Source organism: Heteronotia binoei, chromosome 18, assembly GCF_032191835.1.
Source record: "Heteronotia binoei isolate CCM8104 ecotype False Entrance Well chromosome 18, APGP_CSIRO_Hbin_v1, whole genome shotgun sequence".
Classification (NCBI taxonomy): Eukaryota; Metazoa; Chordata; class Lepidosauria; order Squamata; family Gekkonidae; genus Heteronotia; species Heteronotia binoei.
In genome coordinates this window covers 33,240,570-33,255,171 of record NC_083240.1, presented here as the reverse complement: position 1 = coordinate 33,255,171, position 14,602 = coordinate 33,240,570, and the positions used below count along the sequence as shown (strand labels likewise).

The following is a 14,602-nucleotide window of genomic DNA, read 5'->3' as shown; positions in this document are numbered from 1 at the left end:
GTCTAGGCCCCATTCTTAGCATGGAACTAATGATGCACAAGAAAAGTCACTGGTGGGATATGGCAACCTGCCCAAGCATCATTTAGTCTCTGGACAGGAGGGCTTGCATTAAAGGCAAAAAGACTTCCTGCAAGTACTTGCAGGCAGAGAAAGAAAAGGCAGGCGGGCTGATTATCTCGACAGAAACAAGACTCCCTGTTAGGTTTGCAGTAGGGAACTTCGAAAAAAGGGCACAATTAACTCTCATGTTGTGCTGTCCTCATTCTGCGATCTAGCTAGAAACTCCAACCTCAGATTAAGCAAGAGCCTCAACTGGTTACTCACCATCACCCTGCATGTCTGAAGTCCATAGTGTCAGATTATCACGTAACAACTGCATGATAAGTGTAGAATCCTTATAGCTTTCTTCACTCAGTGTATCCAGTTCTGCAATAGCATCATCAAAAGCTGCTTTTGCCAACCTGCAATAAATACAACGCATCATTACACAGCGGCAAAACTCCTCAGCGCACCAGAAGCTGGGCGGTGAGCGAAACACCTTGAGGGAGATCGAAAAGGGCCTGCACCCGGCCCTGGAAGAGACTATCTGTTCCATTTCAGAGTGGTCTGGGATGAGCACTTCCCCGCAGTGGAGCTCCTCCTGTTCCTCCTGCCACAGCAATGTAGATTACATCAGGGACAATGTCCCATTGGTGAACAGCTACGCTACTTGAGAACGGGGCTGGGGGTGTGTGTGTGTGTAGGATTTTGTGTCTGCATTCTTTAGCTGGCATGGATAACTGTAATACCCAAGCAGTGGGTGGGTACAATTATTGTGAGTGAGAGAAGAGCAATGGAGACAAGACAGCTTGCTCCAAGCCCAATCTAAGGGGATAATGGGTAGGCTTGCGCAGAATTTAATTCCTTCGAGAAGGGGCCAATGCAACAAGAGGAAAACACTGGTTGCAGATACGGTGGATGGGGTCATGTGAATGCACAGGTAAGCAACAGGTTTGTACTTTGCAGTTTCTATACAGATTAGCACAGACTAGAAAGCTAGACCCGAAGCATGTATGGGTGCAGGTTCAGAAAAGAGTGAGAGTGCTATGCTCTACCCAGCTCTAGCTCAAGAAGCAATTTAAAGGTGTACTGCATCACAAAGTCAGAAGGCTGTACTTAGGCAGCCCCCTTGAGGAGGGACCCCTTCTGCTGAAAGCAGCTGTAGCTACCCAAGCGTTTTGGAAATCTATGGGCTTCGTCCTTAAAGATTAAAGCCAAACATTTAACTCTGGGAGTTGGTCAAGAGCTGGTGTTAAGAAACAGACACCTCACACCATGTAGGTAAGACAGCTCGGCACATTCAAATAGAGATCTGAGAAGTAGAACTTTGCCATCCAGCGCCTGCCAGCAAATGTACACCACCATTTAAAGATATGTTTTAAAGATAAGTTTAACTGACCTTTCTCCTAGCAGACCCAAGGCGTTTTTCTCCCATTCCCCTGAGAAGCCTCTACCACATCTGAAGTCGATGGGAGGATGGAGAAAGTCACACCCTATCTAGCCACATATTCTACATGCTCTCCAGTATTGCGGAGTGGAAACTGGCCCCTCTCCACCTATAACCCCGTTGCAGGCTTAAGAAAGCCGGAAGCGTAAGCAATGGGAGTATGCATGAAGAAACCCAAATTCTTTGAGTTTAAGGAGGAGCTCCAAATGAAATCATTCTTTCTCTCTGTCGTTTCAGCAAAGCCTTGGGTACGTGAAAGTGTAACTGTTTTAAAGCAGAGTCCTGTTGTCCCTTATTGCACTAACCAACTGAGCTCTTTTAAAGAAGAGATAAACTTATGATTTATACTGTGAAAAAATGACGACGGGAAGGGAAGGGGGAAAGTACCAGAAATTACCTCAGGTTGCTATTCTACCTCCCTCAGGCTTCTTCTGTAATAGCAGCACATAATCCAGCACAGATATTTGTTAAAATTACCACTCACAATTCATGTCATAATTAAAGTCAACTCAATCATTGCTACTGGAAGGTGTGATGGGGTGGGTGAGGAGCTGAGAAAACACCTGGCCATCACAGTGAGATATAAATATTTCAAATAAATAATAAAGGCTGATTGTCTCTTCAGTGCAGTTCGGTCTCAATGGAAAGCCTTTGGAAGACATCATTTGTTATTTCTGAGTTGACTGTCACCAGTAGGCTGATGTCATTCAGCTCTGGATTTCTTTTGTCTGGAGTGCCTGACGCCGATGTCAATGCCCCAAGTCAGTTAAATGGCAGAACTGTTCCGGATGGCCTTTTCACAAAAGGAACAAGAATGTGGGTAAAACGATTAATGGGGGGTACTTTTTATATCTAGAATAAGGTTGGCTTGTAGTTTTTAATTCTTCTGTATAAATACTGGGAAGGCACTTTTCTTTCGTCTTCTGCTCCTGGATCATCATGCTGTATTGTTCGCTGGCCATATTATATAGTTTTAATCTGTTTCTAACAGCAGCTTGGTTCACACTATCGAACACAGCTGCCTAATGGCGTAATCCAATTCTCAGTTGTGGTGCTAAAAACTCTGGAACGCCTTCCCCAGGGAAGTTCATCTGTTTCCCTCTATGGGTTGTCTTCCACCAGAAGACGAAGACTTTGTTTGGTTTAGTGTTCACTCACTAACTCTTACTAGCTCTCCTCCCCATTCCTGTGTTTAATGGTTTAAAATACTCATGTATTTGTATTTTAAATGCCACTTTAAATATTTGACATGTTTTAATACTTCCTGCCTTGGGGACTCTGAATTGGGTAGCAAGTTGGCATAGTAACAGTCTAAATACATAGTGAAAAGGGCAAATTCTGTCCTAGAGATTATGAAGAAAACCTCACCGGGGGAGGGGGGGGGGAGAGTTTGACCTATGTGCTGTGGGCTTTTCATGGAGGGATTTCCCCGGGGGTAAGGGGAGGGGTTTTTTTTTACTGCATTTTGTATGGTTTTAACCTTGGAACTGTGAGGTGCTTTGAGTCACAAGAGGAAGGCAAGGTATAAATATAATACAACGAAAGAAGCTTCTAACAACTCATTAATAAAGAGCACAGATGTATACGGACATAAGTTTCAGAGGCCTGAAGTGATGGCCTCAGAAACAAATCAATAGCTCTAGAGTGCTATCTAAGCCTTCCAGTATTCATGGAAAAGGGAGGAAAGATATTACTCAGGTAGCTGATGCCCACACCCCGACATGCTCTCCCGTGTTCGAAGCACTCACCTGCAGGCACGGTCAGGAGAATTAAGAATTTCATAGTAGAAAACAGAGAAGTTGAGGGCAAGACCTAGGCGGATGGGATGTGTTGGTGGAAGTTCTGTCATTGCAATATCACTAGCAGCTTTATAAGCCACCAGGCTGTTCTCAGCAGCTTCCTTTCTGTCATTTCCTGTGGCAAACTCAGCAAGATACCTGTGGTAGTCCCCTTTCCTGGGGAGGGGAAGGGGCAGAAAAAAGGATTGAAACACTGCTTCTGCCAGCAACTACTTCTGATACAAATATATTACCCCAATAGAGACCAGGAGCTATATTAATAATGACATGGATAACTTCTATCAGATAAGAAGATCTTTGGTTAATAAGGCCCAATGCCAATTCTGGGAGCTACCAGAAAACCTACTTAGCAGTTGAGTAAAATATCTTTGTTACTCTGCTAACTCCTATAAACACAAACAGAGGAGGAGGTACAACTCAAGAAACAACAGCCTAAAACAGAAGCATGCTTGAGGAAGATGGGCTCCATTTCACACCACTGAGTCTTCTGAGATCACCTCCAGACCTTCCTCGGCCCCGTTCATCCCACCCCCCCTCTTGCTATATACAACAAATTTTAGCAAAATACTTAAGAATTTAAAATGTTCGGAAAGAGAACAGCTTCTAACTCAAACACAGAAATCAGGAACGACATACAGTTTTCAAGTTGCGATCTAACCTGGACACACTGAAGTCTTTCTTAAACTATTAAAATCAACCTTTGAACCCCAGTCTTCTCATGGAATGGTTTTAGATTCTATTTGTCAAGTACACTGTGGGCACATTTCAGCATACAAAATGTAGTCTGACCTATTAGTGACTCCCCCCCCCCCAATTAACTTTACATTCTTATGCATTTTGAGTCCTGTAGTGTCACAGTTAAGAACATTGGGCTGAGTGCTGAACTAGGACTGGAGAGACCCGAGTTCAAATCCCCGCTAGTAATGAAGTTCAATGTGTGACCCTGCGCCAGTCATTCTCTCTCAGCTTGACTTGAGGCTGGAGGACAATGTATGCTACCCTGAACTCCCTGGAGAAAAGCTGGGATAAAAAAAAATGTGCAAAATATTATATTCCACATAGTTTAATATTAAAACTGCACAACAGATTTATACTGAGGCCACTTTTTTTGTTTAGATCAATACTGAAATGGAGCTGACAATGATACAAAAGTGCAAATCTCTAATTGCTTCAAGGAGTTAAAGGCAGAATTCTAAGATTGCATGTTATTTCAAGTACATGGAGAAGTTCCATTATTCAAGCAGGTAAAGATTAAAACACTGGGACTAAACGAGACTTTCTTTTCATTGGTGGACTGGGGAGTATCCCTGTACTACGCTTCACAGCTAAACCAGTTTGGTGTAGTGGTTAAGTGTGCAGACTCTTATCTGGGAGAACCGGGTTTGATTCCCCATTCCTCCACTTACACCTGCTGGAATGGCCTTGGGTCAGCCATAGCTTTAGTAGGAGTTGTCCTTGAAAGGACAGCTGCTGTAAGAGCTCTCTTAGCTTCACCTACCTCACAGGGTGTCTGTTGTGTGTGTGGGCGGGGGGAGGTAAAGGAGATTGTGACCACTCTGAGATTCATAGTATAGGGCGGGATATAAATCCAATATTCTTCTTGAAGATCTCCTCCTGCTTCTAGGAGATGGATCACCAGAGTATGTCTTGTATAAGTACAGAAGAAACTGAGCAATACTTAGCATGTACAGATGACAGACTCAACTATCAACAGAACAACATCCTCTACTGCTTTGGTTTACAATGCATATTTTAGACAAACAGGTCCTGGTTCATCGACAGACTTTTGGTCATACCTGGGTGGAAAGTGACCTCCTCAAATGAAGCAATGAGACAAAACTCTCATGGGTAAGCCCAGTGTTGTGTTTTCCATCAGCAAAGAAGGACATCCTTGCAACTAATGCTGGGAAGCTGTGTTATCCTGGGTGGGAAAGGTCCAAGGAGTCTAATAATGAAGAACCTGCGGAAGCATTCTTCTGCTGAATTCAGCTTTGACTGAGATACGAGTGTCCGGACTGCAGAGTCTGCAGACAATGGAAGAGGTGGGCCTGGGGGGCTGCTCCCAAATCCCCTTCAGGAAAAGTCTGCAGAAAGGGCTGTGGAGGTTGCTGTTTCCCTGGCTATGTAACCCCTTGAAAAAGGCAGATAGGAAGCATCTCACTTATCAGGGAAACATACATTGTTTATCCATCTGCCAATTTTAGTTCTCGAGACCCTTCTTCTGATGGATGAGTGATGAAGGAAGGATCAGAATACTCCTGTACATCTGATGTAAGTTTTGATTGCTCTGTGCAATCTATGTCTTGCCCTTTTGTGAGAGTGGTTCTGGCAAAAGCAAAATGACGGGGGCACTAAACTAACAGTTTCCAGGAAAGAGTTTACCCACTCTAACAATAAAGGCGGAGTTGGTTTGTCATGCCACAGAGTACCTGTAGAAGATACACAAGAGGCTTTCTTGTGTAAAGAGTGAGTGTGATAAAGTGTGCCTCTGCCATGGAAACTGAGGGAAAGAGGTCCAATAACTGAACCCTCAGTCTAGGTATTACCTGAAAAATCTTTTGACTTAAGGCTTCACTCTTCTGGAGCCAGCAGCTCAGCCAATACTGAGGTGGTGTGCTGGAACAAAGGCCCTTCCAACCATGCTTGAGTAGTCACCATGACTTACAATCTTCATTGGGACAGTGACAGGGCAAGCTGGCTCTCCTGCACCTTTCACAGCAGTCTTTGATGCCACTGACCTTCTGGAGAGGCTGGTTAAGGTTGGGAGTGGGGAGCACCACGTCACTGGTTCTGCTGTGAACTGATTCCACAAAGTGCTGCTGTGGGACAGCTGCTAGGTCTGTGGCATTTATACTGGGAGATCCATCCTGTAATCTCCATGCTATTTGTATCTACATGAAACTGCTGGAACAAATCATCAGAGGAGTTGGAGTAAAGCACTACCAACGTGCAGATGACATCTACCTCTACTTTTCCTGTCAGCGGAGTCAAGTGAGTCTGTGGAAGTCCTGAACATAGATGCCTTGAGACAATAATGGGATGGATGAGGGCCAATAAACCAAAGCTCAATCCAGAGAAAACTGGCGTATGGTTGGCCAACAAAGAATCTGCTCAAGGTCAGTGGAGATAGCTCACGGGGTGCTGCTGGATCCTGGCCTATGCCTCCAGGCTTAGTTCTCCTCTGCTGCACGTAGCACCTTTTATTAGCTTTCACTAATAACAGCAGCTATGTCCCTTCCTCAAAAGGCATGATCTGGACAGCTATTCATGCTCTGTTGAGAACCAGGCTACATTACTGGTGTGAGCTACAAGGCGATGCCTCTGCGAACAACTTCAGCTGGTCCAAAACATGGCAGCCAAGCTGCTGTCAGTTGCTGAATACTGGGATGGACTAAAAGATCTGCACTATCTGCCCATCTGTTTCTGTGCACAATCCAAACTGCTGGCTCAAGGTTATAAATGGCTTGGAGTCAGAGTACCTAAAGGACCATTTCCTCTCATACTGTCCAGCTAGCCAAGATCCTCTTCACAAATCCTACTATGTGTGCCCCTACTTTTGTAGATGAGATGGGTAGTGACTAGAACAGGGGTGGCTAAACTGTGGCTCAGGAGCCACATGTGGCTCTTACTCATACTGTGTGGCTCTCAAAGCCCCCACTGCCCCATCAACCAGCTTGGAGAAGACATTTCTCTCTTTAAATCACTTCTCCAAGCCAAGCCAGCGGCTTGAAAAACGTAAAGTTAAAGTTGCTTTCTTTCCACCTCAACCTCCCCATCTATTTGCCTGCCTGCCTCCCTATCTTGCAGCTCTCAAACATCTGACGCTCACGTCTTGTGGCCCTCAAACATCTGACGCTCACGTCTTGTGGCCCTCAAACATCTGACGTTTATTATGTGTGGCTCTTATGTTAACTAACTAGGAGAGCCAGTTTGGTGTTGTGGTTAAGTGTGCGGACTCTTATCTGTGAGAACCGGGTTTGATTCCCCACTCCTCCACTTGCACCTGCTGGCATGGCCTTGGGTCAGCCATAGCTCTGGCAGAGGTTGTCCTTGAAAGGGCAGCTGCTGTGAGAGCCCTCTCCAGCCCCACCCACCTCACAGGATGTCTGTTGTGGGGGAGGAAGGTAAAGGAAATTGTGAGCCGCTCTGAGACTCTTCGGAGTGAAGGGCGGGATATAAATCCAATATATTTATCTTCATCTTCATCTAAGTTTGGCCACCCCTGGACTAGAGGCAGGGCTCTTTAAGTGGTGGCACTTAACATATGGAATGTCCTTCCCTTTGAGGCTCACCTGATATGTATACTATCTTCTTGTGGGTGGCAGACCAAAAACAATTCTGTTTACAGAAGGTTTTTAATTAAGGGGATTTTTTTTAAAAAAAGAAGTATCACTTTGCAGTCTGTTTTTAGCCTAAAGAATGTTTAAATGCATTTTAAGATTAGATATTTTGTGCTCTGGGTGTGTTTTTGCTCAGTTTAAAGTTGCCTGGGACAAGTGCCCTGGAGAGGCAGCACAGAAATTCCCCCCAAAATAAATGCTGTGCTACTCAATGCACCAGCAGAATGATCTCCTGTTGGAGAGAGCAGGGCCTAGTCTCTCCTGGTAGTTGACACATGCCTTTGTCCTGGTGTTCTGTTAATATGAGGATAATTTCAATTAAGACTGAATCCCTGAATGGCCTTGACCAGCTGAAGGTTCTGAATTTGGTGCCACCAACGGAGATTATGATGAATCTCTGGAGGCACATAGAATGATTTGGTATCTTTGGGATATGTATTATTTTGAAATATCCAATCAGGAGCACAGCTGGGTCCATGATACTATGCTAATGCATGCAATCATGAGATCATGGATTTTTCAATGATCGTATGGCCCACTGTGGCCTTTTTGTGTGCTTGTAGGATAGCATCTTGTAACTTGTTTATCCTGTCAGGCAGAAGATAACAATCTGGCTGCTTTAATTTTATGCAACTGCCCTGATGTATTAATGACTATGGTTTGAGACAATTTTTGCTTGTAGTTGAGTAGGAATATATTCCTAGCCATGAATACAATACATAGACATGAGAACGCTCTTGACTGGAAGGAGGGCACAGATCACCTAGTATGGGTAAATATGACTTCAGTGAAGGTGAAATTATGTGACTAAGGGCAACTATGACCTTTATGAAGAGTTATGGGTTGAGGAGAGTCCAAAGAGAATCTTGTACTACTGCTGCAACCAGTTATATGAGAACTTGAGGCATTATCTGTGCTGTGGAATAATAGGAATACAAATATTCCAGTAGAATGGGCAAAGTTTAGGAAGTCCTTATCATACACAACTTGCAAGGTCTCCACTTGGACTTTCCTCTTCTCCAACAAGGCAGTATCACCCTCTATTCTGTGTGTTTCTTAGCCATGACCTTAGAATGTTTGCATCTCAAGAATTTGCTCTATTACTTCAGGACCAAGATAAGTTAGGAAAACTTTCTAATGTTACATTCTCTGGTGTCCAGATGTGTGGAAAGGCCACGCAGCTATCTAGAAAGCTGTGAATCAGGCAGTTCTTGTCATCATGCTCAATTGCTTGAGCATTCCCCTCCCCAAAATGGAGGTTGGATGACATGCTTGAAGGGCTTCTGTTCAGTTCTACTACTACACAGACAGGAAGAGACACACAGACTTAAAGCCCTGTTCTACGAGGACTTTAAGGACTTGCTGTCTCTCAAGTCCCAAGCCTTGAAAATGGACATGAAGGGGTAAAAAGGAGAAAGCCCCTGGCCTGCCCATTTTACTTTCATCCATCTTGGCTTTGGATGGCATGCTGGTCTTGTTTTAGCCAGTGCAGCATCTGCAAAAACCCTCCACGGAAAAGGGATGAAGAGATGTTCGCCTTGAAAGTAGGGATGTGCATTCGTTTCGACCGAACCGAATCAACCGCCGAATCACCCGATTCGGCTGTATACGGAATCACATACAGCCGAATCCAATTGGGGGCCCATTATGCGGGAGCTGAGTATGGCTCCCCGTATACTTTCGTATAGATATTCGGAAGTATATGGAATTCAATGTAAAAGGGGGGAAAGGGGCTTCTGCAGCCTCAGGGGAGCTGCTTGCCTCCTTTCCCGCCTTTGGTAGCCTTTTCCCGCCTCTCCCATAGCCTCCGTGGGATCAGTGAGGGGGGGAGGGGGAAGAGAAGCCCCAGCAGCCAATCCAAATGCATGCTTTGCAGGGCTGTTGTGTAGCTGATCCCCAGCCATCAGCAACATTGTTGTTCTTTTGATCTTTTGCTTACTTGGGTATCCAAGTAAGCACTGTTGTCTAGCCAATCACAGAGCAGTGCTATTTTTTGAAACTGCTCTCTGTAGGGCCAGAGAACCTTTTTAAGGAGTCTGCCTGGCTGGACTCCTCCATTGCTGCTGTGTTGGTGTGAGATAGAGATTGTGCTGTGCTGGCCCTTGGCCTCAGCTGCTGCTGCTCTCTGTCAGCCTTACCAGACTTGCCTGGAGTAGAGAAGACGTCTAAGGTAAGATAGTCTTGGGGTTTTTGTTTTTATTTTAGTTGGTAAAAGGACTTTTTAAGACTCAGAGTCCCTTTACTTATCCAGATTTGGGTGGTGGGTAGCTTATTTGGGGTTAGGGGGTTCTGCTGGGGGAGGGGTGGGGTGGGGTTTTTTTTTTTGCCAATTTGCTCATATCTTACTTTAGTGAGCGGACTTTTAAAAGTGCAGTGTCCTTTTACTTTTCCTGATTTGCGTGGCTTGGATTTCTTGGGGTTAGGGTGAAGGGGTTTTTTTTGGGGGGGGGGAGGGGTTGGTAAAGTTCCTGTATTGTTAAAAGTTAAGTTTTTTAGTGTTTTAAAAGGATTCTGTGTTTGATTTGTTGCTGCTGTGTTGTGCTGCTGTTGTTCCTTTTCTCTTCTGGTTCTGGTTCTTGGGGGGTGGGGGTGGGGTGCTGTTTGGCCTAATTTTCATTTCACTTTTTAACAGTTGAGTTTGTGTTGGCCTTCTGTTTGGATCTATTCTCTATTGCTGTAGGTTTTGCATCCTCCTGTCCTGTTGTCCCCCTTTTCCTGGTTCTGGGGGGGTTTTTTTGGGGGGGGGGTGTTGTTGACTGATTTGGCCTGAGGTTTCTTATTGGTGAAAAGGCCACTTTTTTAACAGTTGAGTTTCTTGGCCTTCTCCTGTTGTCCCTTTTTCTGGTTCTGGTTTTTTTGGGGGGGGGGAGCTGGCAACTGTGTGAGAGACCCAGAACCAGAAGGCTTGTTGTGCTTGGCCAGCTTTCCCCATGTTGTTTGGGGCAGGGCTGGAGAGCTGGCATCTGTAGATTGTGTGTTCTGTGGCAGGGAAGCTGGCACCTGGGTGAGAGACCCAGAGCCAGCAGGCTTGTGCTTAGCCAGCTCTCCCTGCGTTCTTTGGGGCAGGGCTGGAGAGCTGGCATCTGGGTTTGCTGCAGCCAGGTCTGCAGAGCAGACCTTGAGCAGATTGTGTTTTGTGTGGCAGGGTTCATAGAGTAGATAGATGTATATAGTGCATTTGGGTCCTATAGAGATTCTCTGGTGTGAAGTTAGGTTTGGCTTTGGGTGCCCCAGGAATTGGACCCCTGGCCCAGTCTTTTTGGGACTTGGGGGGTTTGTAGGGGAGAGGCCCCTGCAAATTTGGGGGCTCTCCCTCAAACCTCCTCCTCTCCCCTGGAGAGCCAGTTTGGTGTAGTGGTTAAGTGTGCGGCCTCTTATCTGGGAGAACCGGGTTTGATTCCCCACTCCTCCACTTGCATCTGCTAGCATGGCCTTGGGTCAGCCATAGCTCTGGCAAAGGTTGTCCTTGAAAGGGCAGCTGCTGTGAGAGCCCTCTCCAGCCCCACCCACCTCACAGGGTGTCTGTTGTGGGGGAGGAAGGTAAAGGAGATTGTGAGCCGCTCTGAGACTCTTCAGAGTGGAGGGCGGGATATAAATCCAATATCATCATCTTCTTCTCCAGGCGGCTTCAAATATACCGTATTTGCCATTGATCTCAATGGCCCATAGGGTATAATGGGGCCGTATATTCGGAAATAGCCGCGCATCTACCGTATATGCGGCTATTCAAACTACGTAATTCAGAAATATACGGGATTCCGTATCCCCCCCGTATATTTCCAAATCCATGTACTACCGAATTTTTTTTTTTTTGCACATCCCTACTTGGAAGCATTATTCATGTTAGTTTTAGCCAAAGGTTTCTCCTTATAAGAATGTTGAGAGCCACAGACTGTGCAGTGTGTTGCATGCTATTCAAGCTGAAATCTGCAGTGAAGGCAGCAGCTTCGGAGAACAGATTACATCAGTCTTGGCGAGTCAGGATAAAAGTCCTGAAGCAGCTGCTCTGCTCACTAAGTTATTGCTCAAGAGAAAAAGCTTAAGGCATCAGCATCACTAATCTTACACAAGGCAAAATGTATTTATTTAGAGCATTCTCACCTGCTGCTCCCCAGAATCAGATTTAAACAAACTTACTACAAAAAAAATAGACAACTAAAAATATAAATAACAGATCTAGCTATAGCCAAAACCAATACTTTTTATATCTCCCTGTTCCATAAGGTTACAGACAAGAAGAAGAAGAGTTTCTGGAAGTTCTCAAATTTCCAGAAGTGCCTACAGACTCAACAAAGTTGAGGATCCCCTGGTTCAGCATATTCCTGCTGGCCAGAATAAATTACTTCCTCAAAGGATACCTAGTAAGGAGTAACTGGGGACTGGAAGAAGACTTGGGAAAATCCTCTCTGAGTTTGGCAATGGGTTCCTGCATCCTTTTCTGGCATGCACCGGAAAGTTAAAAGAACTGAGAACACTTAGCTAGGAACAGAAGACAAAGTTCCAAGCAGAAAAGTTTATTAGGATTGTCTGAAACGTGAAATTCATCCTCTGATCATTCTCATGCCTAAATCAGAGGAATGCAGAACAACCATGTATTGCTTGTTGCACTGGCACCCGAGGTAGGGAAAGTTATGCGTGTCCCCTACATGAGAACAGGATAGCGACCTATATAGCTAATGGACCAGTTTCATCCTGTAGCTGTGAGGGAATCCAATCTGAATGTCAGATTAGAAAACCTCCACCTGGTTGGTTTGTATGTCCTATATCTAAAGGAAGAGCCAGTGTGGTGAAATGCTTAAGAGCAACAGACTCTTAATTTGGAGAACTGGATTTAATTCCACAATCCTGAAAAATAAGTATAGGTCACCACCTAGTGGTGTATAACATTAAAGAGCTAGAATGCAGACTGCCAAACAATCTTAGGATCTTCTGGCCATACTACACACAATGCCTTATGATAATTTTTTAAAAATATTATTTTTATTTTTCATTAACATTAAGCCTTACGACAATCAGCTCCATGGAACCTTTGCTGCTTCAGCAGCACATTTAAGTCACTGATTCAGTGATGTGTCTAGCTTTGAGGGATGGAGGGCGAAACCACCAAGCAGCATTCCAAGTCTTGGAAAACTGGGACCTCCGGCAATTCCATTTGAGGTCATGAAATGGCACCAGCACCAAACTGTCAGAGGTTTTTCAGACCACTGTCTCTCAAAGCAACTTACAATGATCAGAGACAAATCCTCCCACAGGCTTCCAAGACAACACACAAAAGGTAACTGGAGTGGACAGAAAAGGCAGAGGAGGGAACACCTCATTGACAAGAGTTTATCTTTTGCTGGTGCTGGTCCTTGGATGGAGATTAATCTAATCTCTGACTCCTTGACACTGGCCAGTGACAGAAAGTCCTCCCCCTTCCTTCTGCAGCCTTCACTCCAAACCTACTAGCCCTTTTACAGCTATAGTGCAGAGGGTGCTTGCTGTACAAGGTCATCATCAATGGGGATGAAAAATCCTTGACCAGTCTTTGAATGCACATAGGTTTCTGCTCACCCTATCATAATGTCCTGAGAAGTGCCGTATGAAAACCTGTTGCTATGGACTGAAGTCATTACATGCCACAGCTTTCTCCAGGAGATCTCATAATATTTGTTGCAAACCAAATAGGTCATTACTTTCACACAATGAAAATTCTTTAATAATCGCACCTGTTTTTTTTTTTTTTAAAATCTGCCTTTCTCATGACATTGCAACAGCAAAGAGAACCTGAAACTGATTTACTGCTGCAAATGTTGCTTATGTTATGTAATCCACCTTAATTCTCAGAGAGAATGGTGGACTATATATTAAATAAAACGTGATCAGAGTAAATATCAAGCAAATTTGCCTTTGTTAACAACCAATGACTCTGAGTGGAACATACATTTACTACGGCAGGCTTCACGGCTACTTAAAATTAGAAATTAAGCTGGTCTGGGGAGATGCAGTTAAGTGCAATAAGGGACACAAAGTAGTAAGGCTCCCTGGTTAGTGTTCTGAAACACAGCATAAATCTGAAAGAAAACTGATATCTATCCTTGAACGCTAAATTAAGTAACACTCTGACCAATTTCGCACTAGACCTTTAATCCTGATTTAACTCTGTCGCCAAACTGATATTCTACACTAGAATCAGAGAAATCAACTCCTATGACTCTATGATTTTCAGGTAGAATGTCAGCTTGGGGACAGAGTTAAACCAGGATTAAATGTTTAGTGCGAAATTGGTCTCTTTCTTTGCCACATTTGGTTTATGATAGTATGATTCACTTTCAACAAATGAAGAAGCAGTCCACATACAACTCTGCGGATGCCTGCCTAAAGGTTTTCCCTCTCACACATTTTGGACTGGTTTGTTCCCTGAGCTGTTACAGAATACCTGCTTGAGAAGAAAGACCTTTCCTTCTTCAGAGGTCTGAAACAAGCAAAACCTTAACTGTATTTTAAAGGGTTTTTTCCCCTCTCTGGGCAGACTACAGGCATGGAGGAAATCAGTCAATGGCTTTCCAGGCTCACCTCAGCTACCTCTTAATAAATGCTAATAGGTCTAGCTAGAGACAATAGGAGGGTCTAGTCCAGGGGTGTCCAACTCATTTGTTATGAGGACCTGAGACCTTGTTGGGAATTTTTAAAAATACCTTAAAATAAAACATCCCGAAAACATTAGCACTTGTTGGTCTTAAAGGTGCTTTCTTTGTATTTCTTCCATGGGATCCAGGGAACTGGGCAAAGGAAGCTCTGTCTCTTTCCCTCCTTCCCCAGGGGACCTGGAGGAGGAGAAGCCTCAACCAATGGAGAAAATCGAGGTTTTGCTCTGTAGCTCCTGTGCAATTGAGCAAGTCTTGTAAAGCAAACTGAGATGCAGAAGGAAGCAGAAAAGAGCAGTTGCTTGGGGGCCTGATAGCTCTCCAAGGGCCTGATTCAGCCCCTGGACTGCA

At 44.6% G+C, this 14,602-nt stretch overlaps 1 protein-coding gene across 2 annotated transcripts in view; it reads right to left on the bottom strand.

Annotated features, from left to right (window-relative positions):
• YWHAE (tyrosine 3-monooxygenase/tryptophan 5-monooxygenase activation protein epsilon) overlaps window positions 1-14,602 on the bottom strand; it is a 32,795-nt gene that overhangs the window by 2,802 nt on the left and 15,391 nt on the right. For both annotated transcript variants that reach the window (XM_060259465.1, XM_060259467.1), the window contains exons 4-5: window positions 3,235-3,441; window positions 325-461 (exon numbers count right to left, since the gene is read on the bottom strand). In XM_060259465.1, coding sequence (XP_060115448.1) covers window positions 325-461; window positions 3,235-3,441 — 344 coding nt within the window. The remainder of the gene's footprint in view (window positions 1-324; window positions 462-3,234; window positions 3,442-14,602) is intronic.